The sequence below is a fragment of the Leptonotus elevatus genome, chromosome 1, assembly GCF_054856555.1.
Source record: "Leptonotus elevatus isolate MCC_2025b chromosome 1, RoL_Lele_1.0, whole genome shotgun sequence".
NCBI classification, from domain to species: Eukaryota; Metazoa; Chordata; class Actinopteri; order Syngnathiformes; family Syngnathidae; genus Leptonotus; species Leptonotus elevatus.
Window position 1 is genome coordinate 18,454,075 of NC_141239.1, and position 23,473 is coordinate 18,477,547.

Genomic DNA, 23,473 nt, shown 5'->3' on the forward strand with positions numbered 1-23,473 from the left:
ACATAAACTCACTGAACACTTTATTAGGTCCACTAATCGATCTAATATAAGAGCAGTGTATATAAAATATTTTAAAAATGTAACATTAATACAATAAAATAATAATTTTAATTAAAAAAAATTGTTTTTATTATAATTCATATTAAATGTCTACATACATGCAAACATTTGTATATTAATTTATAAATGATACAGCCAAATTACATCAAATGAATCATAAAATACATTAAATTTTGGGTTTTCAATCAAAACTAATTTCTGGTTTGATATATCATTTGTTTTAACTCATATATTTATTATACATGCTCAAGTCCTCAAAGGGAATTTTGATAAATACTAAGTAGTACTGTTTGTTTGTTTTTTCCCCCCCAAAATTGAAAAGTAGACCAGGTGTGTCCAATTTTTTTTTGTCTATGGGCCACATAACAAACACTAAAATCAGTCAGTTAATCAGTTGCCTATTTTTATATTTTACAGTGTTTTGGGAAAATTGCTACCTGAACAACATTCTATAATGCAAATAGTTAATGATTTTACAAGCGTTTTTGGTGGTCGACTCGAGACCCTCTAACATCTGTCGCAATACAAAATGTCAGCCCCTGCACTGGACGGCAGCCGAACCCCATCACTACATTCAGAACCAAAACCGGAGTAATCTGTTGTAAAATGACCAATTAGTTACTTGGAAATCATTCATGTGACACTCGCAATTTGGACCTTGACATAGAGCGGAAAGTGGAGGAAGCCATTTTTGCTTTGCTTCTTTATTCACCACAGACTCGTGAAAAGAAATGTTGCTACTTGTTTAGTTGTAAATAGTTCATTTGTATCTTTAGAAAAGCTCCCCAGTATATAAAGTAATTCTAAAAAAATATTTAAAAAATAAAATAAAATTAGAATGAGATCTCATTTTTAGTATATGGCGTGGGCCGCTTAAAAAAAGGATGGTGGGCCACAAATGGCCCCCGGGCCTTAGTTTGGAGATCTGTGGTAGACAATTTTTGCATTTGTAACAACTTTTGTGCTTAATGATAGGGATAGACCGATAATCAGCCCGGCAGATAATCGGCGCAGATATTCAGCATTTTATGAATATCGGCATCGGCCTCTTTTTTTTGTTTTGATGGCCGATATATTTAAAACTGTTATTTTTGCGGCTGTTGACTGTGTGCAGCATTGGCCTGCCCACAGCACCATCTGATTGATTGCTTGTGCAGTGCTAACAGCCAATAAGCAGCTATTAGCCCCCGAGCTAACGGCTAGCTTGCGAATTAACAGCTATTAGGTTAGCCTGCGTTTTTTAGCGGCTATTTGGGAGTTATCCCAGGGTTAGCATGAGGGTGAACAGTTAGCACACGAGCTAACATTTAGGTGGCAAATTAGCGGCTATTAGCCCGCGAGTGAACCGGCTAGCGCACAAATTAGCGGCTATTAGGTTAGCCCGCGAGCTAACCTTATAGCAGTTTTTTAGCAATTATTTGGGAGTTATCCCAGGGTTAGCATGTGGGTGAACAGTTAGCCCATGAGCTAACAGCTCGTTAATTAGCGGCTATTAGCCCGCGAGTGAACCGACTAGCGCGGGAATTAGCAGCTATTAGGTTAGCTCGCGAGCTAACCTTATAGCCGTTTTTTAGCGACTATTTGGGAGTTATCCCGGGGTTAGCGTGTGGGTGGATGGTTAGCCCGCAAATTAGTGGCTATTTGGGAGTTGGCATTATAGTTGGTGCAAAAGCTGATGGCAAACCAAAAACTTTAAAGCTGTTTATTAAACATGTGCTTGAAGGCATTTAAGCAGTCGAGTGCTGGAGTTTTTATTATTATTTTGTTATTAAAATTTTTGACACCAACTTATTTTCTTTTTTTCCCCCCTGCAAATGTATATCGGTTATCGGCCTCCCTGACTACTGATAATCGGTATCGGCCCTGAAAAAAGCATATCGGTCTATCTCTACTTAATGACTGTCAACTTGAACTTAGTGGCGTTTGTCTCCTATGTTGTCTTCAGACAGATGCAAGGAGGACAACCTGACCGACTGAGGGGAAGCGTCAGCCAAAGAGGAGACGTGCTGAGAGCTAAAAACAAACAAAACTTTGAAAAACAAAACCAAGTTGATGATACGTAGAAACCAAAGAGGCACTGAGGACTGCACTTGTTGAAAGTACCGTATGTGTGCATACAATATGCTGTGTACATAGATATATCAATACAAATGTTATGAAAACACACTATTCTCGTCACCTTGCAAAGGAAAGGTGAACCGGATGAGACGCGTATGAAATTGTTGAGTGGTTTGAGTTGTTAGCATTTTGTCATACAGAAGGCTAAAAAGAAAAAAATCATTAACAACATAATTTTTGTTAACAGTTACTTTTCATTTCAGCAACCTTCAAAACGGGTGAAAAATATAATATTACTACAGTCAGTGTTACTTTTTGCAATTAACAAGCATGAACTCTTATCTTCAAAGTTTTATGTTTTGGATAAAAAAAAGTTGCACATTTTGAAAATCCTGTATTTCTGCAAGTAGTGGTCAAGGTTGCTTAGCAGGAGACATCTATTAGAGGGAAGGTTGTCATTTGTACACAAAGTATTGCTCGGCACACAACATTCTGGAACGACAACATTTACTCATCATTAGACGCCGTCTCCGCTCCAACATAAGATAATTTTGAATAGCGCGCAGTCGACGGCATGCGTCTCACACTTGCATTCATCTGACAGACTGTTAACATGCGTTGGTCGTTGCTGCTGTTTAGATTGAGTAGCAGAAGACTTCAAAGGGCTCAGCAGTTAACCATTTAATATGGCAACATAGCATCTATGAGGTAATTCCAGTTATCGGCCATTTTGTGTTTTGCGGGAAAGGGAGCGGTCTATTGGATGGAGGTGTTTATCTCTATCAAGTGGATATTATTTGAGAAATGGCACTATTTGAGGAAATACGCAACATGCCTTTCATTGGACAGTGACTGAAGTGTATTATTATTATTTTCTTCTAAAAAGATTACGCTAACAAAACAAAAATGTCCACAGCTGGACATGTGACTCACCTCCACGATGGATTGTAAATAGGATTGCTTTTGTGTCACAGAAAGCTTTATTTTTTATGAGCGCGCCTGCAGTTTTCTGGCTCTTTTTCTTTTCTTTTCTTTCTTTTTTTGTAAATATGCTGCTGGATCCACACGTACTGTAAATGTGCAAGCATGACAAATTACACTTACAGCAGTATGAATGTTCTTTTGTTGTTGTTTTTTTCAAGTTTTCTGCCTGCAGAAAAATAAAAGACACTGAATGTACTTTGAACGCAGTAATTAGTTTTACTTTTGTCTACTAATGAAAAAGATGAATCCTCTCGTCAAATTGAATGAGCGTCATGTAAACCCTTCAATCGGAATGGCGTTGCTGCGTCCGGTATGCGCATGCGCTCTTGACGTAAATGCGTCGTGACGTCGGCCTTTCCGTACGTAAAAATGGCTGCGTCTTACCAAGAGCTTGTCTGCGAGGGGACAACTTGTTTGAAAGTCCCTGGAACTTGTTTTTATCCAGGAGTTGCTTCAAAATAAGTGTTAAAACGATTACATCTACCGTGCTAAATGACGCATGAACTCCATCTTAATAAATCACGTGGTCGATGTCCGCGCGGCTGACGCGGGGTTGATCTGATTAAAGGCGTAAACGGCAGATCGGAATGACTCGCGTCACATGTAAACAGGTGACCACATATCTTCATTCGAAATGGTTTTAATCGCAATATCTTAACACCAGCTACTGAAATATTTTCACGGTGCTACTTTGAAAAAAAGAAAGTGTTGAGCCCTGGCAGGCCACACGGTGGCGCTGTCGCTCACATGAAATCATGCTTAGGCGGTGCAGTCCAATTCCATCATTGCAGATGAGGGAGGCAACGACCTGTCCGCGTGTCTGCTGGGACATTTCCATGTGAGATGTGTGATTTCACCCCCTGTGTATGTTTGATCTCTGCTTGGGAAAATATCAATTTCAGCAGGAAGTTTTCGCCGTGGAAATGAGGCAGCGGAGCTGTGAGTGGATGTGATGGACTTCCAAATGAGGGAAGAGAACTGGACCCGAGTGATTCCACACAATCTACTTTGATCTCCCAATCCTCCCCTGCGGTAGCCCCGGTCGGTGCTGGGCTGGCCGCCTTCTACTACACCTTGTAGCCCCCGAGCGGGAGAGGCGGGAGGGCTTGCCCCCCCTCCTCCTCCTCCTCCTCCTCCTCCTCCTCCACTCAGGCCGGACTCTCTTTTGAAAATCCACAAACTCATTTCAAATTCCTCTTCAGAGCATGTCATGCATTTTCTATGCACGGCGAGAGGAGGGATTGCCCAAATGAACTCCCCCGTCCGCCGCCAGCATTCTCACACTTTCTTTTCCCTGCCGCTCATTTTCTTTCCACTCTTTCAACATTAGTTTTACTGCATCACGCTTTCCACAAATTCCACTGAGCTGCTGCCTTTGAAGGCGCGTGTGATCAGTGCAGAGTGCAACTGGAGGGGGGTGCAAAAACCTGGCCGCAGGGCATTTCGGTTTTTTTTTTTTTTTTTTTGGTGCACTTGTGTTTAGCGGCGGATGGGAGTCAGTCTGGCAAGTGCAGTGTTTGGAGACAGCTTTGATGTGTGCTGGCTTGGGCGAGGCTCACTTTTAAGGCGAACAGACATGGACGGCCACGATCTACTCCACCCTAACGTCACTTAAAGGACACATTTCACACATTGTTTTCGCTGCTGTCTGTTACATGTTTTCGTCAAAATACCTCAAAGACCAAGAATTCGAGTTATTATACTATTATACTCTGAAATGAGCCCTCTTTTAGGGGAAGAAGTGGTAGAGGAGGTCCCCAACTAATACTGTCATAGGTTTTGACATAATCCAAATATAATATCCGTTTTCTGATGATGTATCAACCATTGTGCTATGCTACTTATTATTACAGATATGAATAGGTAGGCAAGATATGACATGCCCGCTTTGATCCGTCCCTATTACGCTACTTGAACAAACGGCAATAGACCAATCACAAGTCAGTATTTTGGCTATCATGAGCTTGAGCATAGCAACAGTTGCTATTCTACAATTCATGCGGTTTGTTTATGGAAAATACTGCAGATTCCCGCCATATTTGCTCATAATGACGTACGATTATAGAATGAGTCAGAAATTAGTCAAGATATTCGCCGCATGGATATCTACGAAAATAGCATGAGTCATGAGTGACTGTTTTGCTATATTTTGAGATCATTAGCGACTTCTTTATTGAGAACAATTTACAAAATATGATTTTTGAATACTTCGCGATGTTTATATCCTGAAAATGGAACTTCTAATTGATGCGATGAGTTATATCGTGTGTTTGTTTTTGTTGTTGACATGACTTTTAATTCATGCACTGCCATTGACGGCTATAGACGTCAAAAAATATTTTTTAACTATTTCTATTAGTTTACATTTTTTTCCACTTTTGTTAACAAGAGTATGAAAACCTAGGAGAAAAAATATTGTATATTTAGACCAGATATAAAATTTGTGATTAATCATGAGTTAACTATTGAAGTCATGTGATTAATTACAATTAAAAAAATGTAACCGCGTGACGACCTCATTTTTAATCTTTTCTTTTCTTTTTAAATAATCTTTTTTCAAAAATGTAATTATTAAAATTTAAAATTTAAAAAAATTAATTAACAGCCTGATGACCAAATGTTTTAATCTTTTCTTTTTTTTTAATTTTTTTTAAAAAAGAAAAGATTATTAAAAATTAATAATTTTAAATCTTTTTTCAAAAAAAGAAAAGATTATTAAAAATTAGGTCGTCAGGCGGTTAGAAGTTTTAATTAAATTTTTAAATAATCTTTTTCAAAAAAGAAAAGATTATTCAAAATGTGGGCGTCAGGCGATTACATTTTTTAATCGTAATTAATCGCATGACTTCAACAGTTAACTTACGACTAATCAATTTTCTATCTGTTCTAAATTTACAATAACTTTTTTCTAGGTTTTCATATTCTTGTAAACAAAAGTGGATTTTTTTTTAACTAATTGAAATAGTTAAAATTATTTTTTTGACGTCTTAAGTCGTCAATGGCAGTGAATGAGTTAAAATAGCAACAGTTTGAAGTTTTTTAATGACATGACTTCAATCTAATTTCAGTTAGCCCATCTATAGCATTTCACATTATGTTAGCGTTAAGATAGCAGATTTTCATTGGATGAAAATATATGGTTTGGTGTTTAAATATACATGATTTAATTTCGTTTTTTTTATGCCAGTTGTTTTTTTCCTAAGTATGTTAAAGCATGTGGGAAGGGTGAAACTCCATTTGATTTTTTTTTTTTAAATATATATGTATACTGCGAGACCCAACTATTTCTTACATATATACAGGTAGGCCAACATATATTTGCCACAATGTCCCCTTTAAATCTTCCCTTACCATCTTTACTGAAGTGGCTGACAAAAATAAAAATGTAGCAAAAAACAAAACAAAAAGAGACTCAGCAAGCAGACTTGGCGGCTACTCGACAAATGTGTTTTTATTAGGAACAAATGGGATCCCCTAGCTTATTGTGGATTATAGCAGTAAACAACAGAAAACACGTTTCACTTTCTTTTTTTTCTTTTTTTCCTCTTTAAGTGCTACAGGTTTGCGATTATAGGTGTAAAACAGTACAGCAACCATAGTGCCTACATTCTTATATGCACAAGGAATACATTTTCAACAATTAAAAATACAGTTGTATTGCTGTTATAGCAGTGGCTGCTCTTTTGCATCGTTGCGCTCGACACACGAAACGCACGCACGCACGCGCAGCAGGAGACGAGGCCGTGGACGTAAATGAACCTTTTACGGCACAAAGCGGATTATAGTACAGTTAACATAGACGAGGTGAAGCCACATCTTTTCATTTACTCGGTGACAATCGAAATGAAACACGAATACAAGTTTGACTTTGGTTTGCAGCTATCTGGGACGCGCGCGACTGGCAGTGTAAGCTGTGGATACGTCGACGCAAAATTAACCGTGTAGCAGCCTCAAGCCAATATGGACACTTTAAAATTCACTTTCAAAACATTTGTGTTGTTACAATAGCAGCCAGAAAATAATGTTGTTACAGTGTTATTCCATAGAAAGAAAGGAAGAAAAAAAAACAGGTTAAAATTAATTGTTAAAAATCTGGTACCTCTCAATAAATAGACAATGCTGTTGTTTTTGTCCTCTTCTAGGCAATTCGGATGTATACATATTGAGACATCACTGCCTTTCACTCATGCAAAGACTATTTTTTTTAAGGATAAAAAAACTGTACACGCACACAAAAAATAATAATCATCATGGATCACTTCCAGATTTTCTGTCGGGCTGAAACACAAGATAAACATCAATAAAACAGAAGCTGTTCGATGACGGGAGGGACTTCTCGGTTCCGGCACACAGGAAATGCTTATTTTTCTCTCCTTGGGGGGGGGGGGGGGGGCGCTTCTGTGCCCCCCCCCCAAATCCTAGTGCCAAGCATGTGTCCACCCCCCGCGCACCCCACCCATCCTACCAAAGTGCCGATTATCGTATGTCCAATCGTAAATGTTAAACCTCCCAATTCATGTGTCATGAACACAAAGATCGCACTTTAAAAAAATAATCTATATTTGTGTAATTTAGTTGGAGCGCACGTGTATGTGTAGAACTGCTACAGAAGCAGAAAGAAAAAAAAAAAACCCCACAAATGAAGTTGGCGATGACTTCTCCGGAGGATCTTTTTACAGCAGGAATGCTTCTTTGCTAATTCCCTTCCATGAGACGCTCGATTGCCCCATCCGCTTCGCTCCTTTTGTGCTCGATTCAACATGCTTCTTTGTCCTTCTCTTCGCCATCTGACATCTTCTTCGTCTTTGTGCCCTCCAAACGTTCACTTCTCTGTGCTGTGCTGTTGGAGCCAAATTCCCACTCGCAGAACTCCAAACATCCGGCTGTTAGTGCACCATGTGGACACAAATATTGGGACACACGTCTTCATCGGTGAATGAGTTGGAAGCTTTTCATTTGCCTCATTTCGGACAATTTTGGACATATACCAACCAGTGATAAGGAATGTTTTACCCAGGAATAGATTACAGTAACCCCCCCCCCATCATTGGTCACGTTCCCACTATTTTGTGGATTATTATTTCAACTATTTTTTCCCTGCCTCCTGTTTATTTCGGGTGTAATTCCACTGTCAAGCAGTAGATGGTGACACACTGTTTGACATGATGTAAATTTGAAAGAAGAATGAAAACCGGAAGTATTTCAAGATCAGCCTAGTTTTTGGTAAATATTTCACTAAGGAACAATTTAAAAAAAAAAGGTTGATGTTTATTTACGATTGGACTCATTTACAGCTAAATGGCAAATTGTTTGTGCAGCTCCCAATAGGTCAATACTATCAATATCCGCTAATGGAAAGCTATTATAGCAGGAATTAACAGGAGTAATGCTAGCTTATCTCTTAACCTTGTAATCAATGGCATAACGTTGGAGGTTCTATTTTTTTATGTTGTCTTTTTAGGCATTCAAATTATTATTAATTTCCATACATAGGCATTTATTTAATATTTTGTAAGAAAACGGGGATAGCAAAAAATTAAATAAAACGTGAAGTGATAGGGAAAAACTGAGATGAGTTTTGGATTGTGCAACCAGAAATTAGTTAAAAATAGTTGTCAAACTTAAATCAAGAAAAAAATGTGTTCCCCAGTTTTATTGAATGTCAAACCTCTTCAATCCTGCTTTTTATGCCTACTGAAAGTGACTGCTGTAGTTTCATGGTATCATGTGCATCTTTATCAATATCTGCTAAAGGAAAGCCAGTATAGTAGCAATGAACAGGATGAGTGCTAGCTTATCTCTTAACTTTGTAACCAATAGTATAACGGAAGTTCTATTTTTTTAATGTTGTCTTTTAGGCATTCAAAAAGTGTCACTATTCCATCTTAGTGTTTTATTTCCACACATAGGCATTTATTTAATTTTTTTTTAAGAAAACGGGGATAGCTAAAAAAAATTGTTTTACTTGATAGCGAAAAGCTGATCAGTTTGGGATTCTGCAACTAAAAATGAGTTAAAAACAGCTGTCAAACCTAAATCAAGTTTTATTGAATGTCAAACCTCTTCAATCCTACTTTTTATGCCTACGGAAAGTGACTGCTGTAGTTTCATTTTCTCACGTTCATCTTGGGGCATGTTTATTTTCCGCTTTATTGCAGCTTTCTGAAGGTGTCCCAATACTTGTGTCGGCACAGCGAACACTACCACACGCACGTACCACGCGGGTCCATTATACATTCCGAGCAGCTGTTCTTCACAGGAAGTCCTTTGATGGGTGGCTGCCGAGGGAGGGGGGCTCTAAGGGGGTAACCGGAGTCCATGGTTCAAACAGGGTCCTCCACCCTAACAAGCAGGGGCACCGCAATGGTTTCCTCTCCCACTTGACACATGCAGCTACTGTCTACGCTAACACAAGTTTCATGCTACTACTAGTTGAGAAGCAGGCGGGGTTGGGAAAGCAAAAACCAAGAATCTTCCACGTTGTCCGTGTCATGACGCGCACGCCGCCATCACTTTAGTGTGTCTTTATTGGAGGGGAGTGTGATGGAAGATGATGAGTGTTTAGAGTAAAAGGGGTAAAGGGTGAGGCGGCTCACTTCTGGGTGAGGTACGCGCCGATGGTGAGGCTGGCCGCCCCGAGCGCGGCCAGGCCGAAGACGGTCTTGATGGACGGCCACGAGCAGCTGAAGACGGAGTTTCTTTGACGGTCGTACAGCTCCACAAAAGCATCCTGCACACAAAAACAACATCACATGATTTAATTAGTGCAGGGGTCAGAAACCTTTTCTGTAAAAAAAAGAAAAGAAAAAAAAAGCCATTTTAGGCCAAATAACAAAAATCTGTCTGGAGCCGCAAAACATTTGAACATTGTGATGAATGAAACTGAATGTTATTGTTAGTTGAATGTACTGAGGGCCCAAAAGCCAATTAGAGCTGCACTATAACAGAAAAATATGCAGAATCCTATACATAGAGATTCATTTTCTTCTACCTTTCATCTTCAGTTTTTGGATTTTTTGGGGTAATTTTTCATACTTTGATATATTTTTAGACTTTAAAAAAACAAACACTTTTCTGTCAGAATTTGGATATTTTTAGCAATTTTATGGACATAGAATTTTCTTCTTCATATTTTAAACATTTTATGGCTATTTTTTTTAATCTGCCTTATTTGCCATCAATTTTCTGATCATTTTTGGTCATTTCTAGTGGTGTTGTGGTAGTTTATATGGTATTTTTTAGGAATTTCTTCTTTTGATTTTGGACATTTTATGGTTACTTTTTGAATATGTTATTTCTTGCCTTAAAACAAATTTCCGACTTTTATGGCAATTTTGTGGACATTTTATAGTAATTTTTCTACCTTTCTTTTGTTTTGGAATATTTTATGGGGACGTTTTGAATGTTTTTTTTCTGCCTTTTTTAAATGTATTTATTCAAGTCTCAAATTTATGGCAATTTCATGGACATTTTATGCATATGTTCTGCTTTTCCTCTTCCTTTTTGGATATTTTAATCATTATAATAATTTTATATACAATTTAAAAAACGTTTTCATTCACCTTTTGTCTTTCTTTTACTGAAAACGTAAAGGTGGGGTCTTTAGTTTTGACCGTTTGTGTTTGCCAATAAAACAACGCTGATTTTTCGGGCCTAAACATGTACAAAAAACTTCGTGAAACATCTGGCCTGGCAAAATGAGCAACATTTTATAGTGTATTTTTTTTAATAATGGTATATATTTGCCGTGGTTTGGTCAGAAAGTCTCTCTCATAAAGATGATATATTTGGTTATGTTGTTTGTTCTACATTGCCGTGCCAAAAATAAAGTTTATTTAGGACATTACAAATCATTCTTCTGGGGATGTGAAATGTCTCACAGCCATCCATCAAAAACAGCCTTCTTGTGAGTACGTGTGAGTGCGTGGCCAGCAAAAGAGTCATGTGAATAAACATTCAACAGCAAAACATTTTCCCACAAGACTTCACAACACGGTCGGAATGAGTTTGGGCAAAGAAAGAGAAAAAAACCACACAATTATCAGCTTGACTGCAATCCACAGGAGATAAACACCCGTCCACTCCCCCAAAAATATTTTTCCAATGTAAATCCCTCACAGCACATCCTTTAATATGGGTGTTGTTGTCGCGTCCATGCTGCCAGCAGAAGTATTACACTTCACACACTCGCCCACACAAAACCTCAGACACCAAACACACACACACTTGAGAAACACCCCGCAAAAAACAGCCAACTCTTGCAACAGATGGTGCATTTTTGTGGTATTACGGTAATGGAGCACAACAAATAGTCAAGTGTTTTCAAAAGACGTCCGCCCCGCGTGGAAATGCGCCTGCGAGAAAATGCTATCAATGTGTTTGTATTTCTCACACACACGCACGCATCTGTTGTCGCGTACTGACAGCAGCAACAGCTGGACAGGAAGTCACGCCGCTAAAGGGAGCGTCGTGCAGCACATCAGCTCCAACCAAACGGGAACGCGAGAACCGTCGGCGCTTTCTTATCCTGTTAGCTTCCGTGGCTAACAGCTAACTTTGGTCTCTTCCCGTATGCTGACCTCAGCGTGACCCACGACACGGCTGTGATGAATGCTGGAATGTCACATGACTCGGGTGTGTCAATAATTGTTGACTCTCACTCGCGCTGGATTTCAGCTCGAATGCTGAGAGACGCTTTCGCTTAGTCAAGTGAGTTTTCTTTGTTGGTTTGAATGCTTGACTTTCAGCATTTAAGTTTCGGGAAGCAGAATGTCCGATTGCAAGCATTCATCATAATCATTGTAAAATATTTGAGCAAATAACCGCATCACTGTTAATGATTGACTCTCAGCATTCATACAATTTGGTGTTAGAATGCTTGATTATAAGCATTTACACAAACGGAATTGTTTTAAGGGATTTGCCAAACCTCAATAATCTGAATGTTCGGTTTGTAGTATTAACTCAAATGTAAGAGAACAACGGTCACACGTTTGGTACAAGAATGCTCGAGTCTCAGCATTCATGCAAAAACATCTGTGCCACGCATCACCTTTTATGGGAATAATCGATTCTCACCATTCAAAGAAGCAATAGTGTGAATACTTCACGCTATGAAAGTTGATCTTACAACAAATCATGATCAATGCTGAGGATCAAGTATTAGCAACAAGCATTCATACCTATGTGGTTTGCAGCAAATAAATAAATAAATAAGTTGAGTGTATGAAATCTTGATTCTGAGTATTCGCAATAAAAAATAAAAAATAAAAAAAAATAAAAAGCATTTCTAGCTTAATGTTTTGTTCCAGCTAATGCATCGGTACGAAATCCTGTGCTACGTTTATGGAACAAAAGACTATAAAAAGCTGACGTCTATTATTAATATGTGCTTTGGGGAGACAAGTATTTCCTGTTTCCCCTCCCCACCCCCCCTTCCTGTCCCATGGCATTCTCAAGGTTCGGGGAGTGAGTGTGTGTGTGTGTGTGTGTGTGTGGGAATTGGAGGTGGTCTCTGCGTGGGTGTCGCACAAGTGGAAGTATCAGCAGTTTGTTCCTACTCCGGGCCCTCGGGTGCCAAAACAGTCGCCACTTGTGAAACCGCACGGCATTTCGTCGGTTAACACTGGAGCCTTTTTAGCTTTTATTTTGGAAAACTATGAACAAACTCCTCCTCCTGGTCTCCAGGATGCGGGTATTAATTAGAGAACAAGCTGCTCCAGTCAGACCTCCAGCTGAGGGGAATGTTGTGCTTGGCAAAACGCAGACTCCAGCTCGCGCCCCCCCCCCCCCAACCCCCCGGCTTGTCCCGTAAAAATGACATCGCAATGGCGATACAACGGACCGCACAGATTATCCCGTGTTCCCATCCGAAACGCAAGACAGCCAATTACAGTAAGAGGCTGCCAGGAGCGTTGACGGATGTTAAAAAGATGCCACAAGGGCACGGATAGTGATCATGACGCAGCGAGAAGAGGTGGAGGAAGCGGATTAACTGCTGATACCGGACGGGAGGCTTGTCAGGTGGATGTCATGAGACTTCAGCATGCTTCACTTTTCCCTCCTGGAACTTTTGACCCACTGTGTTGAACACAGTGTGTTCACAGCAAGACAACCATGTGACTTCGTGGAAAGACAAACGTTGACGATGACCTCTGCCAAGCACACAGAAAAAAAATAAGGGCCAAGTTTGGATCAGCTGTTACCGTTGCTGTTACCAATTCATCACTCAGTTAGGAACGTTACGTTTTTCACTGCTCGTTTTTCCACTTCAAATACACAAGCCTTGTATAGCTCAAAAGGTCAGAACCAAGCCATTAGAGTTCATGGCGATAAGTTAGCTAGCTAGTTAGCCAATGCTCCAAATAATTTTAGCAACATTTTTTTCAGCATTGTATATGAAACTGGTACCCAAGAAGTAGCTCGAAAACACAATTATGTATTTATTTTCCACTTTTTCTTTTTTACGTATTTGAACATGGAAAATCATTCAATCAAAGTTTGGATACTGTGTGCGTTGAAACCTTCAAACTCCTTCACTGTCATTAGTCAGGTTTCCATCCAAATGTTTGGAAATGTTTATGCAAATTTTGTGAAAATGCGCAAAACGGACATGCGGCTTAAGCTCGTTTCCATCCGCTCTTCTTTTGCGAATATGCGCCGCGAGATGACGACGTAGTGACGGAACTTTGGGACAATGGGGAGTTCCAGGTGGGAATGTTGGTTTTGACGGACTGAACGGAAGTAGTTAGTCTTGTTGGCTTTCCTCCCGCATGCAAGTGAAGTGCATCGTTACATTGAGAGCTGATGTTAATAAAGCCATCGAAAATTGCATTAATTATAAAAATAATTGTGTTTCTTAGTCTCCCCAAACTTATCTTACTTTATCATCCGCCATTTTTTGTGACTACAAATGTGCATGTGACGTAGTATCGGTCAAAAATTGCGCATTTCCCTTTTTTCGATACGCTTCACAAAGCGTAAAAACATTTTTTTGCAAATTTTTGGCCTTTTTTCAAATTTCTGGCGTTTCCATTGAGTTTCTTTTTCGCAATTCTTGAAAATTTGAATACAAATAGGTGGATGGAAACTCACCTAGTGATGAGTTGTACAGTGGAACCTCGATTTAACAGACCAAGGTTGTTATAGTTAACATAAAAATACATTAAAAAATAAATAAATAAAAACTGAACAAATATTTTCATGAATGAAATAAAATGAAAACTAAATGAAAAGTGAAACTGAATGGCCCTTAAGTCTCCATACATGTGACATATTTACAAAGGGAGTGCACATGCATAAAAGCTATGTACGCGCTAGATTCCTGCAGATGCCCAGAAATGTGTTTGTAGTTGCGCGTGAATGGCACAGATGTCCCTGCTGTGTGGGAAGATTTGGCCGACAGAGAATTAAATTCCACTGTTAAGTAAGTAGTCAGCTAAAAAAAAAAAGCCCAGCTAGGCAGTGCGCTGAGCTCTTTATGGCATTTCACATCCTAGCAAGAAATGAACCGTTAGCAAAGTTAGACAAACTAGCTTAGCGCTAGCTAGGACGAGGCTACAGTACAAAGGCGCCAAAGAGTAAAAACATCCTGTGTTCTTTTTCCGTTGGCTAGTATATGGTACTGTATCTGATGATTAAATTAAGCTATTTTAAACTGGTGAAAGAGCAGTAAGAACACATGTGCACATTTTTTCCCTTGTCAAGTATCTCATAAAAAAGGCAGTTAAAAAGATAAAAATGAGTGTGTGCGTTCACATTAATACTGGAACCTCATCACTTCCCCGTCCTTCCTATTTGTCCCTTTCCTCTTGAAGTGACCTCCATTATGGAAATGTGAGATGAGGAATCCTAATAAGCAGCTGGCAGCAGGAAGACGCACATAAAGTTGAGAAGGGGGGCGGGGAGGGGGGGGGGGGCGAAAACAGTAGCATTTATCACAACCACAATAGAGCGTAGGTATGAACTTCACATTCATCTCTAGCCTGCAGCAAAGCATCTGCCTTTGACAGCAGGTGTGCACCTGGGAAATGAAATCCGGTTAACGCTTCTCTGAGGTATTCTTTTTGGAGAGCGGGATCAATGCCTTTTAAAAGGTCACAGGAGCCGGGGTTGCCAGGTTGGCTGGCGGCACACACGGGAACCCTCACAGAGACGCTACAAGTGAGGATTTTGGAAGGGCCGCCCAAGTGTCATGGTTACCTTGTTCATTTGCTTTTCCCACCAGCGGGCCGCCTCGCATTTGCTTTTCACAAGATTTTGGACCTCCTCCCGCAACCTTTACATGCAGCTAAAAACTCCCCAAATATATGCTGTCTTTAAAACAAACAAACAAATAAGACCTGCGAGTTACCCGTCATCATATAAAAGTGTATCGGGTACTTTGAACTTCTCAGCGTACACAGCCGCGTTCCAATTGTGTTGACACCAAATGTTATTTTGTTATTGATAAATGTCATCCCCAGCTCCATCCCACGTTACTTGTGTAAAGAAGACGTAGGCGGAAGGTTTAGATCTATACTCCTTGCAGCGGTACACGTTGAAACGTTTGATTAGATTACAAACATTTGCCGGACTCCGTGGTAACATTCACGTAAACTCTGAGTAGGATGTCTCATTCCCTTTTTTTTTCCCTTTGATGTTTCACGATGTCTCATTCCCAAAACACGGACATTCTTGCGTCTTCTGTACTTTTGACTCTTATTGGTTGCTATGTGCATTTATCATTTGTGAATTAAAGGCGAAAAATCTCAGGTTATTTTGAAACCAAGTTAGCTAGTTCCCCAACCGTGCTAGCTACTAGCGCTAGCATGTTTACTACAACAACATCATTGTTGACTCATTACTTTGACTACAATTTCAACTTTTGGGCTTCTGGGAAAGGAAAAGTATTGGGAGCAATCTCAAAAATGAAAACTTTTGACCACTCAGATGCATTTTTAGCCAGAGCTAGCCACGGCTAGCTGGACACATATATCATGATCGCATTACGGTAAAAAACATTTTCACCATCTTACAATAACACACTGTGTGTGGCACATGACGTCATCCGAATATCATGTATAGATAAAAAAAAAAATGAAAATGTTTTTCTTCTTTATCTACTTGTACTAATCAAAAAGCTGTCAAAATATGTAAACAATTCAAACTTTATAATAAGTTTGTCTGATCTTACACTGTACATATATGGTCTTTTTTTTATTGAACTTTTATGTGTTTTTGCGCATGCTCTATTCGCAATGAATTTGCAGCCGTGATGCACAAAAATGGCGAGAAGTTAGACGCAGCGGAGCAATACACTTTGAATGAGGAGGAAACCGGCTTCTTTTTATTAGTGAAAATAATGTCTTATATCGATAAGAAGCGGAAATGACGTCTATTTGCATCCTTACGCTGTCGGCGCGTCACAGTTTAGTCGAGTCGAGATCACATTAGTGAGTTACTCACGCATGTCAACATTTTATTCCGAATCTTTCACAAATCGGAATTTTGGCCTTAACACGAATATTGACGGCATGTAAACGTATACGAGTGATCTTGTGCACAACAAGCCTCAAGAGTGTGCGCGTATAACTTGCGGTGGGTAATTGCAGGCCGCCCGAGAGCACCGAGCACGGGATGTGGGCTAAAGTTCAACTCGTAATTAAAGGGACCCGACGTGGGCTGCCTGTATTAAACGCTGTTTATTTCCAAAACGTCCACGCATAATTTGAAATCTTGCACGCGCCGCTCGTTGGCGAGCTTTGATTTCCTAATGAGCTTCCAGCTGACTTCTCCTCAGCTAATTAAAGTCAAACAAAAAGCCCAATTGCAGGAGTCAAGGGAGGGTAAGAGGATAGAAACAAAAAATGCACGCTCGACATTTATGTCCTGTGTAATAGATCTGTTTTGATCCCAACAGGCTCGTAGGCTTTTATATTTGATCGCATAAGAGCTTCCAGTTCACCCTACAAGCATCATTACAGGATTTTGCCTAGCCTAGCCAATAGCCTATCTATTTTCAAAGAACATCCAACCTTTATAATCCAGGAATCCAACTCGAAGGCTGCCTTCCGTTTTACGTGGCCGAGGCCTGCCACCATTTTTTTCCTCTCTACGCAAGTGTTCAATTTCCCAATTCAGGTCTTAGCATGCGCACACATGTGCTCATTCACGTTGAAGTGTGCGAACGCACCTCCAACACACACAATGGCAGGAAGGAGAGTGACCTTGCAGCAAGGTCGACTTCCATCGTGTGTCCCCCGTGCGGGTTCCGTTGACCCGCTGCCAACCAACGAGATGACGGAGGAGCTTGTGGCGGAGCTCGTTAGCTGGGCAGATTGCCCCTGAGAAAGCAAGGTCATCGTTTCCATTTCAGGATTTACTGCCTGACAATGGAAAGACGTACAAGGAGTATGAACAATCATAAATGGATGGATTTAAATCAGGGATGAGCAACTTAAATGATCGAGGGGGCCACAAATATTCATCAGTGCTACTGGAGGGGGGTGTGGGGGGGGGGGGTAAATAGGACCAACACACGCTTCCTAACCAGATGTATGACAAAATTATATTTAAATATGGACAAAATATGTGCTCTTAATGGATTTCATTTTTGATCATACATTTACAAATAATCCACTATCGCAACCCAACAACAAAATGTTTGAAGCAAACAACAAAACAACCACATACAGCAAAAGGCTCTCTTGCATGAAAATAACCATTCAAGGACGGCACAAAACTAAATTGACGTAAAGTGCAAGAACTCATTTTGGACATTTTTTCACAAAAAATCAACTAACTCAACATTTTAATATTAATGAGATACAGTTTGTTTCGCATGTTATTCCAAATGTATGAAAAATTAATCGGCCTGCTCATGTTGTAGTATAAGTCAGTGCAAGCGTAATCATGACATGTCTGCCATCTAATGGTGATCGGTGAACTTAATACTGGAGTCAAAACCCGTCAGAGGTGGCAAATCTAGGTCCAGAAAGTAAAAACCCTGCCACAGTTTAGCTTTAGCCCCAAGTGCTAGCTAGCAAGCTCACTAGCTAGCTCCCCGGGTGCTTGGTTACCTGCTAGGGAGCTAGCTAGCTAACTCGCACAAGGTGCTAAAGCCAAACTTTGGCAGGGTTTTTACTTCCTGGACCTAGATTTGCCACCTCTGACCCCTGTGCGGTGGATTTTTTTTTCTGAGCTTCCACAACCCCCCCCCCCCCCCCCCCACACACACACACACAAGCCCCACCCCCCACCCCCACCCACTATTTTTTCACATTTTACATTGTTCCCACAACCTCCCAGAATTCGTAAGGTTTAAAAAAAAAAAAAAGGAACCTCAGGATTTGGTCAAAATGTGAGTGTCTATATGTGACCTGTGATTGGCTGGAGACCAGTCCAGGGTGGACTCTGCTTGTCCGAAACCTTGTTGAGAAAAATGCGTTAATGATTGAAGTTAAATTGGTTTAATCTCCTGAATGAACTGAACAGTTTGAATAGGGTTGATCTCAAATTACGTCACGTTTTCCTCATTAATATGCATGAGTCGGACAAAATAACAGCGTAGGACACATGCGTACACATCATTTTGGAAGAGAACGACGTCCCAGGCGTGAAATTTCAACACGGTTCAATCGACAAACACACTTTGGAACAGCTTAAACGGTGGTTGAAAGCAGTTTTCGTAGAAAGGTCAGATTTATTGTATGATCTTTGCTGCCACTCTGGTGCGGTTTAGATGACTGCTAATATCGTGTCGGTCGCTAATTTCCACGAAAACCAAACACATTAAAGTCACGATTTTCATTTGAAGATTTTAAGCCCACCTTTGGGCTGTGACTTCTGTCTAGTTACTTTTGTTAAAGTGGCGTGGTGACACAGTGACCGCTCACATCTTGTGACACTTAATTAGCATATCGTTGTAGGCAAAGGTTTCTATAGCGCTGATACTTTATACTAATTTTCACTTTTAAGCAGCAGTGGTTTCCGTTTTTAAACTCGAGGTATTTTTGTTGCATTTACAACATGATGTATAGTCGCTAGCATGTTGTAGCAAGCAGTTAGAAGAAAGGCTAACGCTGAGAAAGCAGACGATAAACATACCTGCAATCGATTGGTTCTGGATTTTTCAGCTGCTGGCCCATTTCCATGTAGCGAGCACATGTGTGTCTTTGGTGACATTTTTCACGTAAATCACTGCCGTCTAATTGTACATGCTTGAACCCATGCAGCGGAGACATTCCTCTGGAAACTCCCTTCATTTGAACCCGGTCACAACATCGCCAGTCACATATCGGTAGACGCCAAAGCAGCAGAGGTTTGCTGTAACCATAATACATCTGTTAAGTATATTTTGGGTGAAATAGAGAGTCAGTTCACAAGTTTTGCCTCGTATTTCTTGTCCGAAAATCAACTGGCCACGCCCATGCGCTGTACGCTGTTCTAAAAATAGTCGTTTGGGCGTAATTGTAAACTGCCCTATTGGTGAGAAAATTGAGTTAGTGTTTAGATAACACAGCTCTTGAGTTGGGTACCATTATATTGTGCAAGTGTGCCTAATACTGTGGTCAGTTAACTTATTTGCTCCCAAAAACGTATAAAAATGTTCTATTTTAAATATTGTCATGGTCCCAAAAAACATATTTATACGTTTTTTAATGCTAGAGCTTACAGAAGGCTTTGATGCATCCTCTGAACTGAAGACAATGCTTGAAGCAATGGTAGTTAGTATAAAAACGGCCAGCAGGTGTCAGCAGAGTATAGGACATTAGCCAGGGCCATGTTGCAACAAGCTCCTTTTCCCAGTGTTTTCAACAGGTTTGTGAAAAATGGTGACACTTAGCTATATTCTAAAAAAATATACTTTTTTTCCTGATGAAAAATATACTTTTTTCCTGATGAAAGAAGAGACTCTAATCTTTCTTTTGGTTGGTTCCATGTTTTTATAGCAATAGAACACAATATTCTGTGGGCTTTGCAAAATCAGTCAAAATTCAATAAAACAGCCGGGAGCGAAGGGGGTTGCTTCAGAGAAAATGGCTGAGTTAACTAATTTCATTTACATGTGCAGTCTTACGTGATATATTCGTTGTCAATGCCTTAGTTGGTTGTGTAATCAATGAATGAATGAATGACGTTTGTTGAGATTCCAGTCATGCTAAAAGCAAACTTAGTCACAAATGGCAACTTTATAAAACAAGGATTATTTATAATTGTTGGCTTAACGGCCAAAATATATGTCAAAGAGTTATAAATAGGCCTTAACCTGTCAAATGCCAATAAATGACATTCTATTGTGTTGCAGTCAAAAGCCCAAGTGGGTCCGTAACAGACCGACCCGGTGCCGTGCAACTTTTGCCTCCACCGCCTTGTTAAGTTGATCTATTTCCATACCGCTTGCAACCTCGGAGGCTCATCAATATTCAAATGTGCGTCAGCAGCATTTGTGTGTTTACAAAACACACAAGGACGTTGTTCCCCTCCCGTGGGAGTGATCCGCTCTGCCGGAACGCCAAACACGCCCACGCACGCCTGCCGTCGTTCTATTGTCTCTATTATCACCCGAGGTCCAACCTGGGAAACTGTAACCGTGCACGTCACAGGACATTTCTGCTTTCAGGCACGTAGAAATGTTTCCGTAGACGAGGAAAAATCGGTCCGAAATGTCTTTTCTATGTATCTCGCACCTCGAATGGCAACAACTTCCATTGAAGGTCTTAATGTCTTATATTGATCCAACATGAAACGGTCTACAAGGTGACCTTTGGGGCTTCGACGAGTATTATGGGATGGATGTGGAGTGTGTTTGCTCTCCTGTCACTTGTCCTCCCTCCTCCTCCCTTTCATCATTTACTTTCAGGCCCTTTAGCATGCACAGACTATAAATCATGTCGCCGCCTCTGAAGCCATCTTTCATTGTTTCAACCAAGGACCACTTGACCTAGAAATCGAAAGTGTTTAAAGCACAGATGTCAAACCCGAGGCCCTGGGGCCAGATCTGGTCCACCACATCAATTTTATGTCACCTGTTTGAGCAAAATTCATAAATCATGTACATCTACTTCATGTTTCATGCCCAAATCTTTACCAAAGTTGCAAATCGTCGACTTTTAAGAACACTGAAAAACAACTTTAACTCATTCACTTCCAGCCATTTTCACTGAAGCAACCCCCTTCGCTCCCAGCTGTTTACTAGATTTTCACTGATTTTGCAAGGCCCACATAATATTGTGTTTTATTGCTATAAAAACATGGAACCTACCAAAAGAAAGATGAGAGAAAGGGTTTTGTGATACACTTAAATGCAAAATACAATTTTATCCGATTATTCGATTAATTAGTGGAGTAATCTAGAATAATAGAATAGAATAATCAATACTAAAAATATTCAATAATGACAGCTCGGGGTGGTCATCTCTTCATAAAAATGATTCGATAAGGTTTTCGATATGTGGGCTGCAAAACAATTCAAGGATAGAACGATTCAATTTGGTTCGTGGGATTACGATTCGATATGGTACAGCTCAGCTTGAGAAGGTGTGATGTCATTTTATATACATATGAATGAACTTGTCAAGTACTGTAAATGCACAGCTTCCTTCTAAGGTGTATCGTTCCAATAAAAGCCAATTCGATAAGTATCTCGATATATTTCAAAGTGCAACGATTCAATTCAGTTCGATTCGATTCACTGGCACCTTTTAAATCAAAAAACTATTTTCCAGTTCAAACCGGTCTTTGTTACACCTCTATCCCTAGTGACAGCCCTAGTATCTATCTATGAAGCTTGTACAATTTGATACTGATCCTTAGTGGAGGTGGTTTCAAGTTCATGCGAGTCTATATGGAAGCATTAAATCCGCACTGAAGAACAAGCCGACAAGGTGAAGCCGTTTGGACATCCTGCTTTAACGCCGGCTCTATAAATGGTTGCTTGGCTGTGTCTAAAAAGAGCCGACGTCCTCCTCTTGTCACTCGGCCGGAGGGGGAAGTGACTGAGGCGAGTCGGACGCGAAGGCTTGAGTGCTGCCCTGCTCGCTATAAATAACGACGGGCTTGGGCTCTTAGTGCAGCGCTGACAAACCCAATAAAACCAGCCTCGTACGAACTGCCCCTTTAAAAAGGTGGAAGACTGATGCCGAGTCACGGCCAGCCAAATAAACCTGGCTTGAGCATTCCTTTGCCGGTAAGTCTGCCTGTCTACCACGCCGGTGGCTAATGGGTCCCTGGCAAAGACCGTCAGCTGCTGCCGTGACGCGCTTGCGGCTTCCATGGACGCGGCTTTCTGCTGAGAAACTGCGTGACGCTCTTATGAGTACCCAACAATACATCATGAGTCACCGGAGTGAATGAAAGCAGAATCTGTTGGCCAGTTAATTGATCACACACCAGCTAATCGTCCACATTGCTTTCATTCAGTGCGTACGGGAAGCGGAATACGAGCCGTGGAAAACAACTTGAGAGCTCTGAGGCTGATTGCTTCAGATAGGAATGCCCCGATAGTGAACCGAGGGAAGAAGCCAGGTCGGCGCTCCCGTGACCAAAACAGCACATGGGTAAAATGTTCATTTATTCTGACACTGGAAGAATTAAAGGAGAGCGATTTGCCTGTTTGGTCATATTTTAAAACACCCCACAGGTGTTTTGTTAACATGTCTGGAACATTCTTCTGTGAATATACACAAAGGATAAACAACATCCTTAATCACTGCCAGCCCAGTAAAAATCTATATTTGACGTCTACGAGTTAACATTCACAGCCAGACTGCAAATGAATGACCCTTGCTCAAAGCCACCTCTGGATAATTTAACCATAGGCCCCTTAAAATGAGAAATATCATGTTTGTCTTTTAAACACAATTTAAAACCATTTCTAGGTGTCTTAATAGGGTTTTGATATTATTTGGTCAAATGAAATCGCTTTTGGGGGACTGGCAACAAATCTAGTGCTTGTTTTTGGAGCTTATTAGAGACTTCCCTCTAGAAAAGGAGATGTTTGGCACCTTCATGTCCACACAACAAATAAATCTTGACCATGGCTAATCTAACAAGCGCCTTACAGATTTGTTTGTATTTTCAGTCCTGGAGGCAGGACTTCGTCTCCAAGATGTCTAATTACATGAAGCGGTGATGGCCATTAAAAACCAAGGTCGAATCAAACATTTCAGATTCAAGTCGTTGTCAACTCACGCCAAAAACAACAACGCTAACCGGTGCATAGCTAGCTTACATTGTCATTTCTGGCGTCCCGCTCCCCAAACCTCCAACGACCTCTCTCAGGTAGGCAGTGTATCAACGCCTTTGTTTACTCGCAGTCAGCCCCTCACGCCGTCCTTCCTTTCCTCAGTCTCTCCTTTGGTCTCTTGAAGTCTCCCTAATTTGTTGGAAT

General features: G+C 40.5%; 2 protein-coding genes across 4 annotated transcripts in view; one reads left to right on the plus strand and one right to left on the minus strand.

The window, feature by feature from the left end:
• The window catches only part of LOC147181152 (5'-AMP-activated protein kinase subunit gamma-1-like), a 42,661-nt gene extending 39,364 nt beyond the window's left edge, over positions 1-3,297 (plus strand). For all 3 annotated transcript variants that reach the window (XR_015095555.1, XM_086080288.1, XM_086080301.1), the window contains one exon: positions 2,006-3,297. Coding sequence is in view for 2 of the 3 variants with exons in the window: in XM_086080288.1 (XP_085936414.1) it covers positions 2,006-2,037 (32 nt within the window). In the remaining variant the exon portion in view is untranslated. The remainder of the gene's footprint in view (positions 1-2,005) is intronic.
• Positions 3,298-6,535: 3,238 nt separating this feature from the next.
• bcl2b (BCL2 apoptosis regulator b) overlaps positions 6,536-23,473 on the minus strand; it is a 42,649-nt gene continuing 25,711 nt past the window's right edge. Inside the window, exon 2 of the mRNA XM_086080356.1 lies at positions 6,536-9,832. Within this exon, the coding sequence (XP_085936482.1) occupies positions 9,695-9,832 (138 nt within the window). The 3' untranslated portion in view covers positions 6,536-9,694. The remainder of the gene's footprint in view (positions 9,833-23,473) is intronic.